Consider the following 22,812-nt stretch of genomic DNA (forward strand, 5'->3'; position numbering starts at 1 on the left):
GTCGGGAGACACTGTGGCCCTGTCCGACGACACCCACGGACAGGGCCAAACAGGCAGGATATAACCGCACCCACTTTTCCAAAGCACAGCCCCCACACCACTAGAGGGATATCTTCAAACCACCAACCTACTATCTTGAGACAAGGCCGAATATGGCCCACGAAGATCTCCCCACGGCACGAACCCAAGAGTGGCGCCAACCCGGACAGGAAGATCACGTCAGTGACTCAACCCACTCAAGTGACGCACTCCTCCTAGGGACAGCATGGAAGATCACCAGCAAGCCAGTGACTCAGTCCCTGTAATAGAGTTAGAGGCAGAGAATCCCAGTGGAGAGAGGGGAACCGGCCAGGCAGAGACAGCAAGAGTGGTTCGTCGCTCCAGTGCCTTTCCATTCACCTTCACACCCCTGGGCCAAGCTACACTCAATCATAGGACCTACCGAAGAGATGCGTCTTCAATAAAGACTTAAAGGTCGAGACCGAATCCACGTCTCTCACATGGATAGGCAGTTCATTCCATAAAAATTGAGCTCTATAGGAGAAAGCCCTTCCTCCAGCTGTTTGCTTAGAAATTCTAGGGACAGTAAGGAGGCATGCGTCTTGTGACCGTAGCGTACGTGTAGGTATGTACGGCAGGACCAAATCGGAAAGATAGATAGGAGCAAGCTCATGTAATGCTTTGTAGGTTATCAGTAAAACCTTGAAATCAGCCCTAGCCTTAACAGGAAGCCAGTGTAGAGAGGCTAGCACTGGAGTAATACGATCAAATGTTTTGGTTCTAGTCAAGATTCTAGCAGCCGTGTTTAGCACTAACTGAAGGTTATTCAGTGCTTTATCCAGGTAGCCGGAAAGTAGAGCATTGCTGTAGTCTAATCTGGAAGTGACAAAAGCATGGATTAATTTTTCTGCATCATTTTTGGACATAAAGTTTCTGATTTTTGCAATGTTACATAGATGGGAAAAAAATCTGTCCTTGAAACAGTCTTGATATGTTCATCAAAAGAGATATCAGGGTCCAGAGTAATGCCAAGGTTCTTCACAGTTTTATTTGAGATGACTGTACAACCATCAAGATTAATTGTCAGATCCAACAGAAGAGCTCTTTGTTTCATGTTGTCTAATCAGTCTATAACTGTCATACACCCTTTAAGTTTTTGTTGTACTAGGCTACCTGGCTAAAATGCTTGCTTGCTTGCTTGCTTGCCTAACTTTCTTTCATGGTTAACATTAGCGTAACGTTTCTACATCTAGCTACATGTTGAACTTCCATCCTCTCAGGCCAGGGCCACAATGTATGAATTTATGGTTGGATCAGAATTGCCGTTATAATTATTGGCCAGTATTGAGAATGAAGTTAAAACAAAATTCCAAATCCCATGGCTAATTTAGGAAAGAGACAATTTTAGCTAGCAACCTAGCCACCAGAGGACAACGACACAACAGGATACAACAATTCAAGTTTTCTTCTAATGTGATGTGATTGGTCTGAAGCCAAATCCAAACTGGCTTCCCTTGAGACTGTTTTTTGGTGGGCCAGGACCATTCACAGGTGAGCTCACTCAGTTTATCTCAATGCTGATTGGCTACTATTATATACTTTTTTATCAAGGGAGGCCAAATGCTCGCTAGTTTCCTTGCATTTAATGCTACGGGTGGAAACAATATACTCTTTTTGACCAGACAGCATAGATGGGCTACAAATACAGAGACAAAGGGCCGCTGTTTCGTCACTTGGATGATTTCTCCGGTGAGATAGATTCAGCCTCTTGTGAATTGAAAGAAATTTATGAAACACAGAGACAGATAAATTATTTTGTGTTGTTTTTTTGTAATTTTTAGGGGGAAGCCTAAAAATAAATAAAATTATTTTGTATGTTGTTTTTTTGTCATTTTTAGGGGGAAGCCTGGCTTCCCTTGGAATTAAAAATGAAACAGGTGCCTGTTAGAGGACCACAAACCGCTATTACGCTCTTTTACAAAAAAGGGTTCCAAAAGGGTTCTTTAGCTGTCCCCATAAGAGACTCCTTTTTGGTTCCAGGTAGAAAGGGTTCTGTATGGAACCCCAAAAGTTTCTACCTGGAATCAAACGGGTTCTTCAAAGGGTCCTCGTATGGGCACAGCCGAAGAACCCTTTTATGTTCTAGATAAAAAAAATATATATATATTCTAAGAGTGTAGGATATACTCATAGGAAACCCTGTTATAGGTATTTGTAAATGGTGGGTTACGATCAGGGTCGTATTCATTAGCAAATCATTTCACAACAGAAAACTAAAACTAAAAACTAAAAAGTGTTTCTTATTGAGCAAGTTCAGGTAGTGTCTCTGTTTTAGTCAGTTTTCTTCCGTTTGGTGCTTAATTCAACATCTAGTCCACGTTGGTTCAACTTAATTTCATAGAGATATAGATTATTTAGATTAAATAGAAAACAATTCCTTATAGAGTAAGTGTGTGTTGTGACATGCTGTGAAGTAGGCGGTCTGCCCCAGTATGATGAGCTGGATGTTCTCACTCACATCTGACTCCATCCAGATCTGACAAAGGCAATAAAACATTTCAGGAAAATGGGAAAAGAGGAATATGGAGTACTGAATATGTTGATGTCCAGTACTGACAGTTCTGCTCTTAGAGCAGCAGAAGACCCAGTTGACTCAAGCTGCTCTTAGAGCAGCAATATCAAGTTGACACTGTTATGTTCTGTTCGAAGCAATGCCCCCTGTATACTCATGCTGCTCATAAAACAGCAACATAAAGTGATGGCACGGTACAGTTCTGCTCTTAAGCCGCATTAGACCCAGTTGACTCAAACTGCTCTTAGAGCAGCAAAAGCAAGGCACAGGGGATATCTAGTCAGTTGCACAACTGAATGGATTCAGCTGATATGTGTCTTTCGCATTTAACGTGACCCCTGTGAATCAGAGAGATGTGGGAGGCTGCCTTAATCAACATCCTTCGTCACTGGCGTCTGAGGAGAAGTTGTTGTTGGCAGAATGGCAGATTTTTCCACCTCAGGGATTCAAACAAGCAACCTTTGAGTTCCTGTCCCAATGCTCTAACTGCTAGGCTATTTACCTAGTTGAGCAGCAGCACTGCTAGTGTACCTGATCTGCTCCGAGAGCAGCAACATCAAGATCAAGTAGAATTCTGCTCTTAGAGCAGCAGAAGACCCAGTGGACTCAAAATGGTCTTAAAGTAGCAATATGTAGTTGACACAGATCTGTTCTAAGAGCAGCAGACACAGTTTAATTGTGCTGCTCCTAGAACAGAAACATAAGATAACACAGTACATAGGGGGGGGGGGGGGGTAAAAGCTATATGAAAATAATTCCAAATTAAACAAACACCTCCACCTCTCTGTCATGGTTCAACCCATTTATTTATATGTGGCCAGCACTGTAATGATGAATTTAGGCCTCAGTTGAGCTCCTTTACGCATAGATTTTCCTTTGTACTTCCTAATTTCTGCTATTTGTCCACCTTGCGTCCTTGATAAAAATAGCCTTTACGCCAATGCATTAGATTTATCCATTGATTTATTGTTGTTTACTTTTGTCAGTCAGCTGTTTAGAGTGCTCATTGCTTTGTTTTTCAGGTGCGCGCGGGTATTGGTGTTCTCCGTGCTATCCGGGGCCAGATGTAGCATAGGCATAGACCATTTATTTAGCATTATTATTTTCTATCAATATGTGTTTTCTTTCCTGGATCAGCTGATGATGGTCGACAACATCACTAGGTAACTAGCTTACAGCTATACACCAATGCACATATAATCCATCTAACAAGTAGGCTATATGTTAATGACAGTAGGCCTATAAGGTGACTCTTGGTTAGAATTATGGACAACTCATGAACTAGGGTGTAAAACATGTTTTGATTCAACTCATGTATTTTATTGAATGTAGGCTACCTGTTCTGTGTGTGTTCATGTGTGTAAAATTGCAGAAAAGTTTATTGAAAGTATAGGGAGTGTGTACTGACAGTTCTGATTGCCAAGTTTACCCACCTATTTAAAGTTGATGGTAATAAACATTGTAGCCTAGTCTAGTAAGTTAGGGTTAATGTGACCATCCCATTCTTCCCAGGGCAGTTTAAGCCCCATTCCAGGTCCTCCTGACTTTTCAGGCTACAAAAAAGGTACATTTGTCAGCAAAACGCATCAATGAATGTAGGCCTAATCAATGGTAATGGCTGAATGTCATTAGGCACACTGTTTGTTTTGTAACATGTCTATTTCCATTCATCAAATGGCGTGAGTATACATGCAGTTTGGACGCTGGAATTATTTTGGAGTGGACGAACATGCACAGGTAGCCTTCTTTTTAAAGTGATTTGGTTGACAATCAGAAGAAAATAACATGACTGGTTGTGTTCATGCCACAATAAAACACACACACACTTACCCCACCAGACATGACACCAGGGGTCTTTTCACAGTCCCCAAATCCCAAACAAATTCAAGAAAGCGTACAGTATAATATAGAGCCATTATTGCATGGAACTCCGTGCCATCTCATATTGCTCAAATGAACAGCAAACCTGGTTTAAAAAAAACTGATAAAGCAACACCTCACGGCACAACGCCTCTCCCCTATTTGACCTAGATAGTTTGTGTGTATGTATTGACATGTAGGCTAAGTGTGCCTTTTTGTATTTTTATTTTATTTATGTAGTTCTGTCCTTGAGATGTTGTCTATTTATGTTTTGTATTATGAGATTTTTCAAATTTTGTGTGGACACCAGGAAGAGGAGCTGCTGATTTGCAACAGCTTATGGGGATCCTAATAAAAAAAATACAATTGAAATGATATCTATTATTAGACCCATTAAATAACGTGCACTCAATATAGACCAGCCAAATGTATTTAAATATATATATATATATATATATATGTTTATGTTTATTATTTTCCAATAAAAATAGGAGACAGACATACAAACATTGCCATTCATTAGAGTGTTGAATGGGATGGCAAATTTAGAGGACAAAACAAAACTTAACTCACACATACAAAAATATTTAAAATCCTATTAGGTGGTACATATTATAAGAAGACAGCATATAGTCATTACAAGCGGTTTAGTTAATCCAAAAATAAATATTGAGTGGAGTATAGCAGAGAGTAGAGGCAGATCATCAACCCAGTTATGAAGGGGGAATAGACCATTTATCCAGTATCGGCTGCCATATGTTGTAAAATATTGGACTTCTATTGTAGGTATTGTGTCAAATTTTTTCCATGTGCATTACATTCCCTAAATCCCGTAACCACATTTCAAAGGTGGAAACATTTCAGTTTCCAATTTCCAAAATTGCAATATGAGCATTTTGGCTAATAGAGTACAAAGAGAGACAGCCTTCCCCTCCTGGTTATTCCCATCAACTGTACCAAACAGAGCGATCAATGTGTCTGGGGCTAAAACTCTATCAAATACTTTAGATAAGTAATCAAAAATGAGAGCCAAGTTAGCATGTACAGTTGAAGTCGGAAGTTTACATACACCTTAGTCAAATACATTTAAACACAATTTTCACAATTCCTGACATTTAATCCTAGTAAATATTCCCTGTTTTAGGTCAGTTAGGATCACCACTTTATTTTAAGAATGTGAAATCTCAGAATAACAGTAGAGAAAATTATTTATTTCAGCTTTTATTTATTTCATCACATTCCCAGTGGTTCAGAAGTTTACATACACTCAATTAGTATTTGGTAACATTGCCTTTAAATTGTTTAACTTGGGTCAAACATTTCGAGTAGCCTTCCACAAGCTTCCCACATTAAGTTGGGTGAATTTTGGCCCATTCCTCCTGTCAGAGCTGGTGTAACTGAGTCAGGTGGTTAAGCCTCCTTGCTCGCACACGCTTTTTCAGTTCTGCCCACAATTATTCTATAGGGTTGAGGTTAGGGCTTTGTGATAGCCACTCCAATACCTTGACTTTGTTGTCCTTAAAAGCCGTTTTGCCACAAATTTGGAAGTATGCTTGGAGTTATTGTCCATTTGGAAAACCTATTTGCGACCAAGCTTTAACTAACTGACTGATATCTTGAGATGTTGCTTCAATATATCCACGTCATTTTCCTGCCTCATGATGCCATCTATTTTGTGAAGTGCACCAGTCCCTCCTGCAGCAAAGCACCCCCACAACATGATGCTGCCACCCCCGTGCTACACGGTTGGGATAGTGATATTCAGCTTGCAAGCGTCCCCCTTTCTCCTCCAAACATAACGATGGTCATTATGGCCAAACAGTTCTATTTTTGTTTCATCAAACCAGAGGACATTTCTCCAAAAAGTAATATCTTTGTCCCCATGTGCAGTTGCAAACAGTAGTCTGGCTTTTTTATGGCGGTTTTGGAGCAGTGGCTTCTTCCTTGCTGAGCGGCCTTTCAGGTTATGTCGATATAGGACTCGTTTTACTGTGGATATAGATACTTTTGTACCTGTTTCCTCCAGCATCTTCACAAGGTCCTTTGCTGTTGTTCTGGGATTGATTTGCACTTTTCGCACCAAAGTACGTTCATCTCTAGGAGACAGAACGCGTCTCCTTCCTGAGTGGTATGATGGCTGCGTGGTCCCATGGTTTATACTTGCGTACTATTGTTTGTACAGATGAACGTGGTACCTTCAGGCATTTGGAAATTGCTCCCAAGGATGAACCAGAATTGTGGAGGTCTACAATTTTTTTCTGTGGTCTTGGCTGATTTCTTTTGATTTTCCCATGATGTCAAGCCAAGAGGCACTGAGTTTGAAGGTAGGCCTTGAAATACATCCACAGTTACACCTGAAATTATGCCAATTAGCCTATCAGCAGCTTCTAAAGCCATGGCATCATTTTATGGAATTTTCCAAGCTACAGTCAACGTAGTGAATGTAAACTTCTGACCCACTGGAATTGTGAGAAAGGGAACTATAAGTGAAATAATCTGTCTGTAAACAATTGTTGGAAAAATTACTTGTGTCATGCACAACGTAGATGCCCTAACCGACTTGCCAAAACTATAGTTTGTTAACAAGAACTTTGTGGAGTGGTTCAAAAACAAGTTTTAATGACTCCAACCTAACTGCATGTAAACTTCTGACTTCAACTGTAATTTATGTCCAAAATAAGTGGGTCAAAGTCCCCTCATCCTGCTTGTTCCTCTCACAGTTGTGAGGTGTCTGGGAATATTTTATGCAGTATAACTTTTGAGTAATGTAACCTGTGTATTACCTTAAACTGAACAAGGTTGTGTCTGGCATTCACTGAACTGTGGTTTATATTCCTGAGAGCTTCTACCCAGTCCAACTCATCTGAGTATTCTGAACCAAGTTCCTGCTCCCAAGCCCTTTTAATAGTGTCTGTGGATGCCTCAATGTGGGCCTGTAGCACATCATAAAGTGTCACGTCCTGACCAGTAAAGGGGTTATTTGTTATTGTAGTTTGGTCAGGACGTGGCAGGGGGTGTTTAATAAGCCAACTCCCCGTGCTTATTATGGGGAGCAGCGGATCATGAGAGCGCCGGTCTGTGGGGAAGTGTGCACGATCTCGCCCATTAGCACGCACAGTCCGGTACGAGTGATCCCAACCCCTCGCAAGTGCCGTGCTAGAGTGGGCATCCAGCCAGGTAGGAGTATGCCTGCGCAGCACATCTGGCCACCAGTGCGTCTCCTAGGCCCAGGCTACCCTGCGCCTGCTCTACGCACGGCAGCCATCAGGCCACTGCACAGCCCAGTTCGCCCTGTGCCAGCACTCCGCTCGTGCAGGGCTACTGTTACCCCCCAGCCTGGATGGGTTGTCCAGGCTGTGCGTTCCAGACCTCCAGTGCTTCTTCATGGCCCGGTGTATCCAGTTCCTGCTCCTCGCACTAGCCTTGAGGTGCGTGTCTCCAGTCTGGCACCTCCAGTACCAGCCCCACGCACTAGGCCTCCAGTGCGTCAGCCCAGTCCAGTTCGTCCTGCTCCTGCTCCTCGCACTAGCCCTGTGGTGCATGAAAATAGTCTGGCACCTCCAAAGCCAGCCCCACGCATCAGGCCTTCAGTGCGCAGTCCCCGTCCAGAGCTTCCGACGACAGTACCCCGTCCAGAGCTTCCGACGACAGTTCCCCGTCTAGAGCTTCCGACGACAGTGCCCTGTCTAGAGCTTCCGGCTACAGTGCCCCGTCTAGAGCTTCCAGCAACAGTTCCCTGTCCAGTGCTTCCGACGACGTCCTACAGTCCGGAACCGACAGAGACGGCCCACAGTCCGGAACAGACAGAGACGGCCCACAGTCCGGAACCGACAGAGACGGCCCACAGTCCGGAACCGCCAGAGACGGCCCACAGTCCGGAGCCTGCAGAGACGGCCCACAGTCCGGAGCCTGCAGAGACGGCCCACAGTCCGGAGCCTGCAGAGACGGCCCACAGTCCGGAGCCTGCAGAGACGGCCCACAGTCCGGAGCCTGCAGAGACGGCCCACAGTCCGGAACCGGCGCAGCCAGAGTTGCCCTACAGTCCGGAACCGGCGCAGCCAGAGTCGCCCTACAGTCCGGAACCGGCGCAGCCAGAGTCGCCCTACAGTCTGGAACCGGCGCAGCCAGAGTCACCCTCCAGTCCGGAACCGGCGCAGCCAGAGTCACCCTCCAGTCCGGAACCGGCGCAGCCAGAGTCGCCCTCCAGTCCGGAACCGGCGCAGCAAGAGTCGCCCTCCAGTCCGGAACCGGCGCAGCCAGAGTCGCCCTCCAGTCCGGAACCGGGGCAGCTAGAGTCGCCCTCCAGTCCGGAGCTCCCAGAGTCGCCCTCCAGTCCGGAGCTCCCCAGCGACGCGCATCAGCCCGAGGTCTCCAGCGACGCGCATCAGCCCGAGGTCTCCAGCGACGCGCCTTAGCCATGAGCCTTCAGCGGGGGTGGACAGGTTAGGTTGGGGACTAAGGCCGGAGCCTGAGGATTGGGGGGGGGGGGGTGTAGCACAAGAACACCCTCCCTTCCCTCCCTTTAGTTTGGGATTATTTTTGTTTTGGGGTTTATTTTTGTGTTTTTTGTTTGAGGTGCATCCGGGGTCTGCAGCTTTTGTGGGGGTGGGGGGGGGGGGGGGGGTACTGTCACATCCTGACCAGTAAAGGGGTTATTTGTTATTGTAGTTTGGTCAGGACGTGGCAGGGGGTGTTTGTTTTATGTGTTTCGTTTTTTTTTGGTTAACCTCTATGGGCTAGGTGGGACGCTTGCGTCCCACCTACTCAACAGCCAGTGTAATCCTGTGGCGCATTATTCAAATACCTTAGAAATGCTATTACTTCAATTTCTCAAACATATGACTATTTTACACAATTTTAAAGACAAGACTCTCGTTAATCTAACCACACTGTCCGGTTTCAAAAAGGCTTTACAACGAAAGCAAAACATTAGATTATGTCAGCAGAGTACCCAGTCAGAAATAATCAGACACCCATTTTTCAAGCTAGCATATAATGTCACATAAACCCAAACCACAGCTAAATGCAGCACTAACCTTTGATGATCTTCATCAGATGACAACCCTAGGACATTATGTTATACAATACATGCATGTTTTGTTCAATCAAGTTCATATTTATATCAAAAAACATCTTTTTACATTAGCATGTGACGTTCAGAACTAGCATACTTCCGGTGAATTTACTAAATTACTCACGATAAACGTTCACAAAAAACATAACAATTATTTTAAGAATTATAGATACAGAACTCCTCTATGCACTCGCTATGTCCGATTTTAAAATAGCTTTCGGTGAAAGCACATTTTGCAATATTCTGAGTAGATAGCCCGGCATCACAGGGCTAGCTATTTAGACACCCACCAAGTTTAGCACTCACCAAAATCAGATTTACTGTAAGAAAAATGTTATTACCTTTGCTGTTCTTTGTCAGAATGCACTCCTAGGACTTCTACTTCAATAACAAATGTTGGTTTGGTTCAAAATAATCCATAGTTATATCCAAATAGCGGCGTTTTGTTTGTGCGTTCAAGACACTATCCGAAGTGTAAATAAGGGTCACGCGCACGACGCATTTCGTGACAAAAATTTTCTAAATATTCCATTACTGTACTTCGAAGCATGTCAACCGCTGTTTAAAATAAATTTTTATGCCATTTTTCTCGTAAAAAAGCGATAATATTCCGACCAGGAGTGGTGGTTTTCGTTCAAAGAGAGAGAAAGTAAACATTGAGTCGACTCGGGCACGCGCGCCCCGTCCCATTGTCCTCAGATCGGCCACTTACAAAATGCGCTAATGTTTTTCAGCCATGGGCTGCAAAGCCACAATTCAGCTTTCTGGCGCCTTCTGAGAGCCTATGGGAGCGTTAGAAAATGTCACGTCATGCCAGAGATCCCGTTTTTGTTAGAGATCAATAAGGCCATGAAATGGTCAGAGAGAGCGCTTCCTGTTTGGAATCTTCTCAGGTTTTGGCCTGCCAAATGAGTTCTGTTATACTCACAGACACCATTCACACAGTTTTAGAAACTTTAGGGTGTTTTCTATCCAAATCAACCAATTATATGCATATTCTAGTTACTGGGCAGGAGTAGTAACCAGATTAAATCGGGTACGTTTTTTATCCGGCCGTGCAAATACTGCCCCCTATCCCCAACAGGTTAATGTTCTGTTAGTATATTTCTATGTTTAGTTTATTGGGTTGAACTTCAATTGGAGGCAGCTGTTCCTCGTTGCCTCTAATTGAAGGTCCTATTTAGTAGGGGTGTTTTTTCATGGGTTTTTGTGGATAGTTGTTCCGTATGTAAGTTGTGTGCCTTACAGGACTTTTTTTCGTCGTTGTTTTTGTTTAAGTGTTTATTTTGGTTTTCTTCACAATAAAGAAGATGAGTATACACATTCCCACTGCGCTTTGGTCCCATCAGTACGACGAACGTGACATAAAGTCTAGGATTCTTTGGCTTAATGTCATACTGTGGGATATGTGTCCTTAAGAAATTCCTGATTTGGAGGTATCTGAAAAAATGTGTTGCTGCCATGTTAACTTGTTTTGCTTCCTTGCTGTTTGCTCCTGCAGAATTTTGTGCTTCCTATTTTCCCTTCACTTTTTTCCCTCAAATATTTTCGAATCCAGTCACTTGACATATCTACTCCCCGCCTGCTCTCAGTTTCAGAGATTGTGTGTGCACACAACCTGGATACTACGACCAACCCCTTAAATCAGTTTGGGTGAATGTTGCCTCATCGAAGTGCATCAAAGTCATCCGAGTAAATTATCAAAGCAGGTTATGGCACTTCTCAAGTGCATGAGAAACGTATCTAACTATCAGAGAGTGAGAGCAACTGAAATATGCCTCCACAGCAGTGGTGGCCAACGTTTCTCGGGGGTGGGGAGCGAGACAACCATTTACAGCCGACACAGTCAATAAATATATTCCTCACCAGTCAACCTGTCAATCAGGATTAATGGTCTTTAAAAAAACTCCCTTCAGATCGCAGGTCTTTCCAGCACTGCGAGAACCGGTAGTCGGAGCTCTATAAATTAAGCTGCCAGAGTCAGAGGCGGTAACGTCTAAAGGAAGGAACACAACACACTTGTTGTAGACGATTCCGTAGCGCATGCCTTTGGAGACAATCGCGCCTTCTTTAGGTTACTCGAGTTCAGTTTTGTTAAAAGTAACAAAGTACTACCGGTGTAAAGAGGTATTGAATTAAATAACATAGTTTTGCCAGTATTCTGAATAAATCGAGAAACATGCTTGAGCTCCGTATTTTGACGAGGTTATCAATTGTAGGAAATATTGACTTCAAGTGCTGCAGTAGCCTACTTTAGTCTGCTATTAGTTTTAACCCGATAATTACCTAAAAACCTAATCTTGAACTCTGCTCTGCCAAGGACATCACGATTGGAGGATATCGTTACTGAACTTGTGTTTCTGTGTTCGAAAATTGTTCTGAGAATTTAGGTTACTGTACAAGAAGTAACATGGATTTTAAGTGTTTGGGCTGTATGGTGCTGTTCCCCATCCACATTCTATACTACATATTGAAAGCAAGCGTGTGCTTACTGCAACCAAGTAGACGGAGAACCCTGACCAAGGAGGTGGTGCTGATCACAGGCGGGGGGCGAGGTATTGGTCGTCACCTGGCTCAAGAGTTTGCCAAGCAGGGCGCTAAAAAGGTAAATTAAACAGATGCATGCGTTTAGTTTCTAATTTTTTTGTTTTTATTATGCAACTTGTTGCGCATTAAAAGTGAGTGGGTCTACTTAGCCTAGGCAATGGGAGTACTCAAAATAGCCAATATTAGCCCACACCTGTGCAGGTTTTCATATCTTTTTATTAGTACATGTTAATTATATGGTTATAACGATGACTGAGTTCATACCCTGTACCAACCTGTACCTCTGAACACCGCATGTGCTATACATAGTCTTATTTACACACATTTCTTGACAAAACTATTATTTTTTATTGATGTAGTACCGCCCCACCCCCACCCTCCTTTACCAAAATCTCCATATGTTTGCAGTAGGTACATTGTGAGGGCAAAGACATCAGTTTGCCAATTTGTTACTCCAATCTATTGTTTCTTCCAATATGAATGCAAGGGGTCATGACCTTAGGAGTAAATGGGCCATTGAGATTGCAGGACAGGGTCCTCAGTTTTGGTACAAGTTGCACAACAGAGAAGGTCAACCAGGGGGCATGTCTGCAGAAATCGAAGGTCCCCCTCTGACCGTTTGACCGCTGCCATGATATAGTGAAGCACAGAATGATATTTGTTCAGCCAAAGCTCCGAAATAGGAGTTATGGCTGAAAATGTATAGTGGATGAGATCAGGCATCATTAATGTCCAGAATCAAGTGTTATTGGTTTATGACTGCCAGCAGAACTGATCAATTGATAACAAAACCCTGCTATGGATTTGAGATGAATGTGTGCTTCTTTTTTCTACTTGAAACTCTCTGAAGAAACATGTTTGAAAGCTAATCACATAATCCTTACAGAATAAAGGTTGTTGTTCATCTGGGACCAGCAAAGGAACACTTACCTATGCCAAGTGCCAACATAAGACATCACATTGCCAGAATAAAACAGATTCAGATGTGTTTTTCAAGCAATCCAGAAAGGCAGAAATGACCTTACATTGAGTTCATTATTGAGGTGAAATGAAGCCTACAGAGGAAGGTGACATGTTTTAGCTGCTTCAACCATCCTAAACATTCACCATCCAGCCAGGGGTCTTATAAATAGCCTGTCTCCACCCCCATCCCCCTCCCTAACAAGGAGCAGTCACTTAGGTTTGAAATACCTCAGTGACTACATTGACAGTCCTCCACTACTGGTCAGACTACCCACTATTCCTATGATAACTTCCTTCAAACATTACACAGCTGAGTGCATAGAGAACCACCGTGGTGTTCTGTTAGCTCTCATGTGTAATGGACAGAGTCCAGTCCATTTTACACCTCTCGGACACACAGATTGAGACATAATCATTTCACAATGATTTCATATGAATACCACATCCCCCTTTTACAAATCAAAATCAAATAAAAAGATAGTTGCATGTTCGCCATGTAACTTAGACCAATAATGACTAGCTTTATGAATTGCCATGTGGCGAACGACAGAGTCTCGGTTGTTATTTAAGTAATAAGGCCCGAGGGGGTGTGGTATACAGCCAATATACCATGGCTAAGGGCGGGTCTTTAGGCACGACCCAACACAGAGTGCCTGGATATTGGCCATATACCACAAACCCCAGAGGTGCCTTATTGCTATTATAAACTGGTTACCAACGTAATTAGAGCAGTAAAAATAAATGTTTTGTCAGCATTCATGCCTCAAACGAACCGGTTTATAATTGCTGTTCTTTTATGTGGCCTTTTACTCAAGTAAAATTGTAGCTTATTACTGTCTGAGCTAAAAAAACAAACATTTTAAGTTAAAGAGCTTTGGCCTCACTCATCATCTTTCCATCAACATCTTCTCATGGAAGGACCCGGAGGAAACCTGTGGCTTTTAAAAGCTATCATTTGCTGCTTCACAACAAAGGGGGGTCAGTTTTGTAACTCAATATTTTGATCATAATATTGTGAACATGTGGAAGAAGTACAAATTAGAAAACTAAGAGATAATGCAATCTTTCTCAGCCCTGGCTTCTCATCTGGAGAAGTGGGAACATATGCCTCTACCCAGGTTGATTTGTTGAAGCACTATATAGTGTGTCTGTGTGTGTGTGCTTGTGTGTGTGCATGTGTGTGTGTGTGCAGGAAGCACACTGCTCCCAGCTGGGTATTGCCCTGCAACTGACCCTGCTGTCTCTGCACTAATTAGACAGCAGCAGGACAGGCGACTGCCTCCTGAACTCCCAAAGCCCTCTCTCCCTGTTTGCCCCTATCCCCTACAGCTGCTGTGAAGAAAAGGGTTCATGCCCATCCTTGAACCCAGGTTTTTCCTTGTGAAATATAATTGTGTTGTGGTGTAGGCATGTTGATGACCACACCGCCAGTTCATCATTGCACCCTGACCCATCAGCCCTCTGTAATGGCGAAGACTTACTGTCCTTGAATAGACCATCAGTTTTACACAATTGGTGAATGTTGTTTAATCTTGTCAGATATGGCACTTCAGAGTAATCACTGGTTTATCAGAGATACTTAGTCACCTGATGTGAGGGAATGTAGAATTAGTTTTAGCTCAACACGTAGGCATTCTAAACGGATAGCTCTAGATTTAACTGGCCATTGTTTGTGTTGGCACTGGCAGATAAGCATAATGAATTAAATAACAGGAAAACGCAGTGTGAATACTGTTAGGATGAAATCCTATAAAAGGCTTTCAATCATTTAACTAGACCCACTTGCCACTTGTCCATCTCTTCTGATCTCTTCTGATCTCTAAAATGGGCTGGCAAAGGAAGCAAACAAAAAAGCAATCCTAATGAACTCAAACAAAGACCCATCCAGTGGAAAGACAAACATGTTGAAGTCTTGGAACTGATAAAAACTACATGTCGTGCAGATTGTGATCTTCCCACTCAAATGAATGAAGGCCCCAAAGCAAAAATGTCACTTTAAAGTCTCATTCGCTTAGTGCTTCCATTATGTAAATCACGGACAGCTGATCAGATTGCCCTAGATGTAGTGTTGCAGTAAAACAAGGCTGATAGCAGCAAAACCTTAGGCAACCTTTGGAAAGCTATGCATGTTTGAGAGGTTGAGATATACTATCCTCCTATTAATTCCTAAAGAAATATGTGCTTATAGCCCCTGGCTGTCTCTGTGCTCTTCTCCATCAGGATACGGATGTCACTGTGACCTGTACTTGTGTTTAAGTGATCTTCCCTATTAGAATTAGGATTGTTATAGTTACACAACATTGATATCATACTGTAAGGGTGGATGAAAGACATGCAAGTGCTTGCACTCACGTGCCCACGCACACACCCAGACACACACATACACACAGAATCACTTTCTTTCTGCTCAAATATTAACCTCGGTCACAGGCAACCAGCCAAGCCCTACATTGGCCCCCTCAGTACTTCACACACTCACTGTTTTCAGACTCCCTGACCAGAAATGACTGGGCTCATGTGCCCAACAGGCTGTGTAATCTCTTTGAGAATGTGTGTTTGAGAGATGAGGAGGGCTCGACACCTTATTTCATTACCTTTCCCTGACCCCAAAGACTGACAGATCTAATTGCCCAATCGCTGCCCCCCACCTCCACCCTACCCCATGTTCTCTGCTCTAATGACTGAGCTTCTTTTAGCCTCACCAGGCTGATGAAGAGACGGTTCATTCATACTGCAACTCCACCCACTTTATCTCACTCTAAAACTATTTGTTGCACCTAAAAATGGCCTCACTGTTGTATGAATTAAATGAACATTTCAACCAAATAATGTCTTCTCATCCTTTTGGACCAAATGCTGCAAACATGAAATGTCTGTGCACTTGTTGAGAGCATGGGTTGTTGGTATAGTTATTTGGTTTTGGCTACCCATTGTTAGCTTCTGAACAAAGAGAGTAAAAACTAAAACGGACGACTAGTAAAAGCTCAAACTGAGGTTTACTCAACCCACTGGGTGCTTTAGCTGCAGACACAACATACAAGTCACACAAGCACATATTTATACCTTTTGACAGAAACTCAGTATGTTCCTCTTACTGGTATTGTCATGGTCCTCCCTAAGTTTAGAACCTTCATAGGCCTTGAAGTGTGTGTGTGTGTGTGTGAGATAGGACAGTAGTTACATTAGATGGTCTTCGGGGTGGGCTCCTCTGGCCCCCCTCCCAGAGGTTTCTTCTCTCTTCAACTGTTGACCGTATCTCGAGTTGAGTTCCACATCCTTCCTTGTCCTAGTTCCACAGCAACTGGCCTGCGTTATCAGGAACTGAGACTAGACTGTTGCTCTTTGCCTCCTTCCTTAAAAATATGAATATCCATGTTTAATAACATGTTTAATAATTCATAATGGTTAATACATTTTCTGTCTCACTCAGTAACTTTCCATACACAAAGTTCCTGTTCACACTTCATTGAGCCCCAACATATACATTTCTTTTACATGTAAAGTAATCAATACGTTCTAGTATGGCAACACAAATAAGTATATTTCAAGCCAGAATCCAACACCATTAAACTTATTTTAGTCATGTTTTTCTCAGGATTTGGACAACAATAAATGTACAGATCGCTGATTGTTGAAAAGCTAAATATCACTATTCAAGCAGCTGAGTTACTTGTTCATCTTCTATTCAGAGCATATTACATAGAGTATTACACAACTTCATTGTCAGTCATTTTCTAACCCTATTTTGTAACCCATGGCTAGTTTACCTTCAATATGTTTCCTTTCTTAGGTGATCCTGTGGGGCCGCACAGAGAAGAGTCTGAAAGAGACATGCGAAGAGATCTCCCAATCAGGAACAGAGTGCCACTACTTCCTGTGCGACGTGGCCAATCGGGAGGAGGTTTACAAGCAGGCCAAGGTGGTCAGAGAGAAGGTATGTTGTTTACAGTAGATCCATAGTAAATCCAATGAGCAATTTTTATCCACGCGAATAAAAAGGTTGTTTTGAGCCAGTGAAACGCTCACAGGTCAAGGTTTCTATCACTGCTGTTACTCCCCTCCACAGAACTGGCAGGGGTTCATAGCTCCTTAATTCCTCTCCACCATCTGACATATAGATTACACCTCAATTGCAATGTCTGGATATAAGATAAGAGTGTTGAATATGACTGTCTGTCAGCTCTACTACATAACTTCACATGAAAAGAAAGTAGGTAGAAAGGGGATCACTTCTTAATAGGAGAAATAAAAATGCAGTCTTGTTTTTTACATTTGTTATGTTATTCTTTTCCCAGGTGGGAGATGTTACGATCCTAGTGAATAACGCTGCAGTGGTCCATGGGAAAAGCCTGATGGACTGCGACGATGACGCTCTTTTGAAATCTCAACACATCAACACAATGGGGCAGTTCTGGGTAAGTGTTGTTGAGCTTTAGGAAGAGAGGTGTGGGTTTTCTTATAGTTAGATCAATCTTATCATTCTCCACAAGTGCTTTTAGTGGCCAATAACCCTGCATGTTGACAGAGGTGGGCACCCAGCAGGCATGTCAGTCTCAGCTTCATTTACATGAGTGTAGTGGTATTTCCAAATGATAGGCATACTGCTTCAGCCCCTAGGTAGAACATCAGAAGGCCTATGGCACTCTGTTTGAATATAGATCAAACTGTCAGGTTGCGTGCAGACAGAAATGCAATCATCAGCTAAAAATAAATGTATACTCAGTCTGTGGCTCCACTCGGGCCTGCTTCCCCTGCGTGTCTCTATTTCATGTCTTTAACGGGCACATTTTCTCCCATATCCACCCTCCCTCCCTTTTTCTCCCCCATCCAGACTACAAAGGCCTTCCTGCCACGGATGCTGGAGCTCCAACATGGCCACGTAGTCTGTATAAACTCCATCCTCTCCCAATCGCCCATCCCTGGGGCCATAGATTACTGCACCTCCAAGGCCTCCTCCCTGGCCTTCATGGAGAGCCTGACTCTGGGCCTGCTGGACTGTCCCGGGGTGGGCTGCACCACCGTGCTCCCCTTCCACACCAACACTGAGATGTTCCAGGGTATGAGAGTCAGGTGAGCAACATGGTTCTTCACACCCTAGTTTAGATGAAACCATGTATTGCAGTTACTGCATACCTAATCTTGCTGGTTTTTCTGGTCCTGTAGGTTTCCAGCGCTCTTCCCTCCCCTCAAGCCAGAGACAGTTGCTGAAAGGACTGTGGATGCAGTCAGGACTAACACAGCCTACCTTTACATGCCCTGGACCATGCATGCTCTCGTTGTCCTCAAAAGGTAATGCCTCATGTCATTTTGACCAATTTAAAGTACATACATGTTTTTCACTCATAGGTAACCCCCTATCTCTGTATTTTCTCCACACCCTAGCTTTATGCCACAGGCTGCACTTGAAGAGATCCACAAGTTTTCTGGAACCTATACCTGCATGAATACATTCAAGGGGAGGACATAAATGATCCTGAATGTTAATACATATCAGAGGAACCTCATTAACTCATGAGGATGTTGAAGGGAAGTATACATGGGCTACAGGACATTGGGAAACAATGAAAGCCTTTTGAATGTATGCAGCAAAGTGTCATGGGGACTTCAGCATGTATCGTTGCTTCGGCTGGTAAATTTAGCTTACAAGCTGCTGGAACTTATCCTGGTCACATTCTTGATCTCCTGTGTGTAGTTGGACAGACTTAATACCATTCACACATTGAACATAAGCCATGCAAAACTTGCCTGGATCAACAGCCTTTTTTCCACAAGTCAGTTTTTTTATTATCCTTTCTTTATCCTACCAATAATGTCTCTTTGAATGGAATCACATTAATAAAATACTTTTTCAGACAACCAAGGTGTCTCTTTGTGCATGTAGACTGGAAAATGTCTACTGAGTGGTCAACACAGCAGAGTAACCAGATGATTCTCACATGGTAGAGAATGATAACACAGTTATGCAAACCATGAGATCTTTGACCATGCCAGGATGTGTTGTCAAAACAGCAAATGAGCAACATTCATTGGAAGGCAAGACAGATACATACACTGCTCACTTATACACTATGAAGAAGATTAGGGCCGGGATTAAATCCAAAACCACGTTAAATGGCATTTGACATTTAAAGGCAATTTCCAAGCCGACATCTGTAGCGTTGACCATAAATGCGCTAACATTGCCTTTAAAAGTAGCGTTGTCGACTAGAGTGCTCGGATTGAATCCCGGCCACAAGTTGTTGCATGCTGGAAAATAGTTAACCATTAAACCATTCATGTTTTATTGAATAATTGAAAACTTGGTTTAAAAAGTCCTTGCGAAATGTATCCCTGATATCATCAAAGAGAACCTTGTAAATTACAGTATGTGTGGTGTCGTGGAAAACCTGATTTAGAAGAACAAGGTTTCATCTTCCAGAGTGGAGGTATTTAATGATTAATAAATATGCCTTGGTTATCTTTATGACATTGACATGCTGTACTATATCATCAGGGGAATAATGTACAGTTATCTTTGCCCTCCTTGCTGTGTGAGAGAGACACTTCCTCTAGTTAAAGTGATGCTCTGAAATGTTGTATAACTTCAGCTAGTAGTTTTGAATGTGGTGCTCACAAGACAAGACGGGTCCCCGTTTTTGTGTACAATGTCATCCACTTGTGTACTTACAATTTCTATGATATGTTACGAATCCAATTCATACAATATGTTACACATTTGTTGTGCTTAAGATCCTGGACTGCATCTTTAATAAAGTGATCTATAGTATATTGCACAGATAAACACCCAGAGCTGTGTTGTTGCTTTGCCTTCTGTCTGAGCAGAAGGCAAAGCAAGCACACACACAAAGCCCCAGGCCAACCAATAAGAAAACTGTAAAAACGGGGAAAGTGTCTACCCTTTGAATGCCAGACAAGACTCATAAACATTCATTTGAATCCCAGCGAACCATAAATGCCCTACTGTGTGCTCAAGATAGGGCCGCTCATTATGATTAGTAGGTGACCCGCACCGCACTGGTCAGAGGGAGAGAGAATGTGCTCTGCTGGGAGAAGACCTGAGCCTCTGTTGAGGGCCTGTTTTTCATTCCCTGACTGGGCTATCTATGGCTGTTGCTAAAGAAGAGGGAGAAGACAGGCATGTTGAGACTGAACTAGGTCGATGAGGGAGCTATGTAGTGCAAGTATGATGGAAGAGAGCAAGGTTAGCAGAATGGTGGATAAATCAGAGGGAGGCTTGGGAAGATACACACCAACACAAACAGTCTTTGAGCCTGAGGTACCACGCACAGGTGGAAGCAGGTGTGAATAGGGTAGAGGTTTTGATGCATAGAGAGAGAACTACAGTACATGTCACACTGTCTTATTGGCCTCACCTAGAGCAGTGGTACACTCTGAACATTCTGGCATGAAGTAACCAAAGAAATAAGATGCAGATATATGTAAAGAAAAAAAAATTTCTGTAATATTAAGGGATTTGAGCTGAGGAAGAATTCAGCACATCTATTGTCTTAGATTGATATCATTAAAGCATATGTTTTAATCGAAGACAGGCATGGTCCACTGTCCTCTAAATTCTCTCATAGCCTTCTTCCCCATCAGCAATCAGAAACTATTGTTACATTGCTCTTAAATTAACTGTAATAATCTGCCATCTTTGTGCTTCACTTTAAAGCTGCAAGCCTGAGTGTATTTTCCTAAATTCTTCCCAAGCATTTGGAACCCCAACAGAAGGGCTCGGAGTCCCCCTCCAATGATCTATTAAATACGTTATAGGCCTTTGGCTCTGGAGTCCATTTAGCTAGTAGTGCAGTGATGCCGAATGCATGTACAATTCTGGGCAGTGCAGCATTCTGTCGTCTCTCACTTCGTCTAATCCCATGGATCCCCCGACTCTGACTATCTTGGCCGTTGGTTCCTCACAGCCTGATATTGGGGCATTGCAGCATTAGCAAAGCCCTAGGCAAACAAACTATTGATAGGTGCTAGGAGGACAGTGAGGAATGGAATTATCCTGCAATAAACATTCTGACAATGCAGTCATTGTATTCCAATGAGAGAAACAAATGTATCATCCTGACTGGTTGCATCACCATGTCAGAGGAAGGCCCTAAAAATGTATATAGCCTCGTTACTGTTATTTTATTGTTGCTCTTTAATTATTATTTTTCTTCTTTTTTATTAGTAAATACTTTAACACTTATTTGTCTTAAAACTGCATTGTTGGTTAAGGGCTTGTAAGTAAGCATTTCACTGTTGTATTCAGTGAATGTGACAAATACAATTTGATTTGAAATATGTCCCAAAATGTCTCTGTTTTTTGTTAGCATTCTTGCCAGTCTAATGCTATGTTCATCCATCAAGATGTCACGATCATCGTAATGAGCGGACCAAGGCGCAGCGGGAGTATAGTTCCACATATTTCTAATCTCCGTGAAACAAACAAAACAATAAAGAAACAACAAAATGTGAACTCATGACGTGTGCACACAGACAACTAAACACAAACAATATCCCACAAAACATAGGTGGGGAAATGGCTACCTAAATATGATCCCCAATCAGAGGCAACGATAAACAGCTGCCTCTAATTGGGAACCATATTAGCACCAACATAGAAATAGACATACTAGAACACCCCATAGTCACACCCTGACCTACTACACCATAGAGAACCAAGGGCTCTCTATGGTCAGGGCGTGACACAAGAGCCAGGTTGGTTGTGTAATAAAAGGGTCAGTACTAAGCCCCAGCAAGGGGCCCGCCTCCACGGCTCGGTTGGCCTGTCAAACAACAAGAAATATTGAGCAGCAGGGGTTAGAGGTCAAAGGAGCAGTGAGCTCAGAGGGTGTCAAGGGCAAGTAAATGCCTTTGATTATAGCTGTGGTAAAACACACTGTGGCTGTAGTGTTTGTGTACACTGAAGGTGACCTGGAAAGCCAAGCAACTCTACAGCTTCATGATTGTCAAATGTGATTGCTTTTCATTGATTTACTACTACTACAAAACATTGACAGTTATTTGAAAATGATAAATGTTAATAAAAAAATTCAAGATACTTTGAAATGAGACCTACTGAGTAGTGTAATTTGTTATTGGATGCTGGCCACACAAAACTGTACAGGTCTCCTAACAATCTGTGCAGAACACCATATCTTCCTATGGTCTTTGGGGGGTAAAGGTTTCGGAGCCGCACTGCATACTTCCTCTCCTCCTATCTCTTGTTTTTCATTGAGGTTCATTTCTGGAACAGCGTATCACGTCGACACATCTGATCAGGAACAACAACAGTGCCACGGAGATCACAGAGAGCGCCATGCACATCTGACAAGGAATTGCATAACGGAGTCTCGTGAAATAAACGTATTGCTTTCAAGCATCTCTCTGCTGTGTTGAAACAGACTGATACTGGCATAAAAGGCCTAGATTCGGTCCGTCAATGGTTGCCATTTGTTTCTGTTTTTCTACCCTAATGGATGAAATGTGTTAATCTTTTCTGATCTTAGCTTAAGGCATGATCTTCTAAAGGTCCAATATGATTGGATTCAACCTGGGTGGGGACTAGTGTACATGTGACTTTGAATGTTATGCTTTTGAACGTTGACAGTGAACTAGAGAAAGTGGGAGGTAAGCACTCAGGGGGAAAACAAAGCAAAGCTGTCTTTTCAGAAAGAGGAGAAGGCAAACAGTCAGAGGTTATGTGTGGGTGTGTGTGTATGAAACACAGTTCACACTGTGGATGGGCTGGGGATATTTATAAAGCCCACCAGGCATCACGTCTTGAGGTTAGGCTGAAAAA

General features: G+C 42.9%; 1 protein-coding gene across 1 annotated transcript; it reads left to right on the forward strand.

The window, feature by feature from the left end:
• The first annotated feature begins 11,514 nt into the window (after positions 1–11,514).
• dhrs3b (dehydrogenase/reductase (SDR family) member 3b) lies at positions 11,515–18,872 on the forward strand. The gene is given in 6 exon segments (NM_001173729.1): positions 11,515–12,111; positions 16,807–16,950; positions 17,312–17,431; positions 17,848–18,086; positions 18,180–18,305; positions 18,399–18,872. Coding segments are annotated over 6 exon segments (909 nt in total). The 5' UTR covers positions 11,515–11,916; the 3' UTR covers positions 18,484–18,872.
• The last annotated feature ends 3,940 nt before the right edge of the window (positions 18,873–22,812 follow it).

Source organism: Salmo salar, chromosome 12 (genome assembly GCF_965601325.2).
Source record: "Salmo salar chromosome 12, fSalSal1, whole genome shotgun sequence".
NCBI classification, from domain to species: domain Eukaryota; kingdom Metazoa; phylum Chordata; class Actinopteri; order Salmoniformes; family Salmonidae; genus Salmo; species Salmo salar.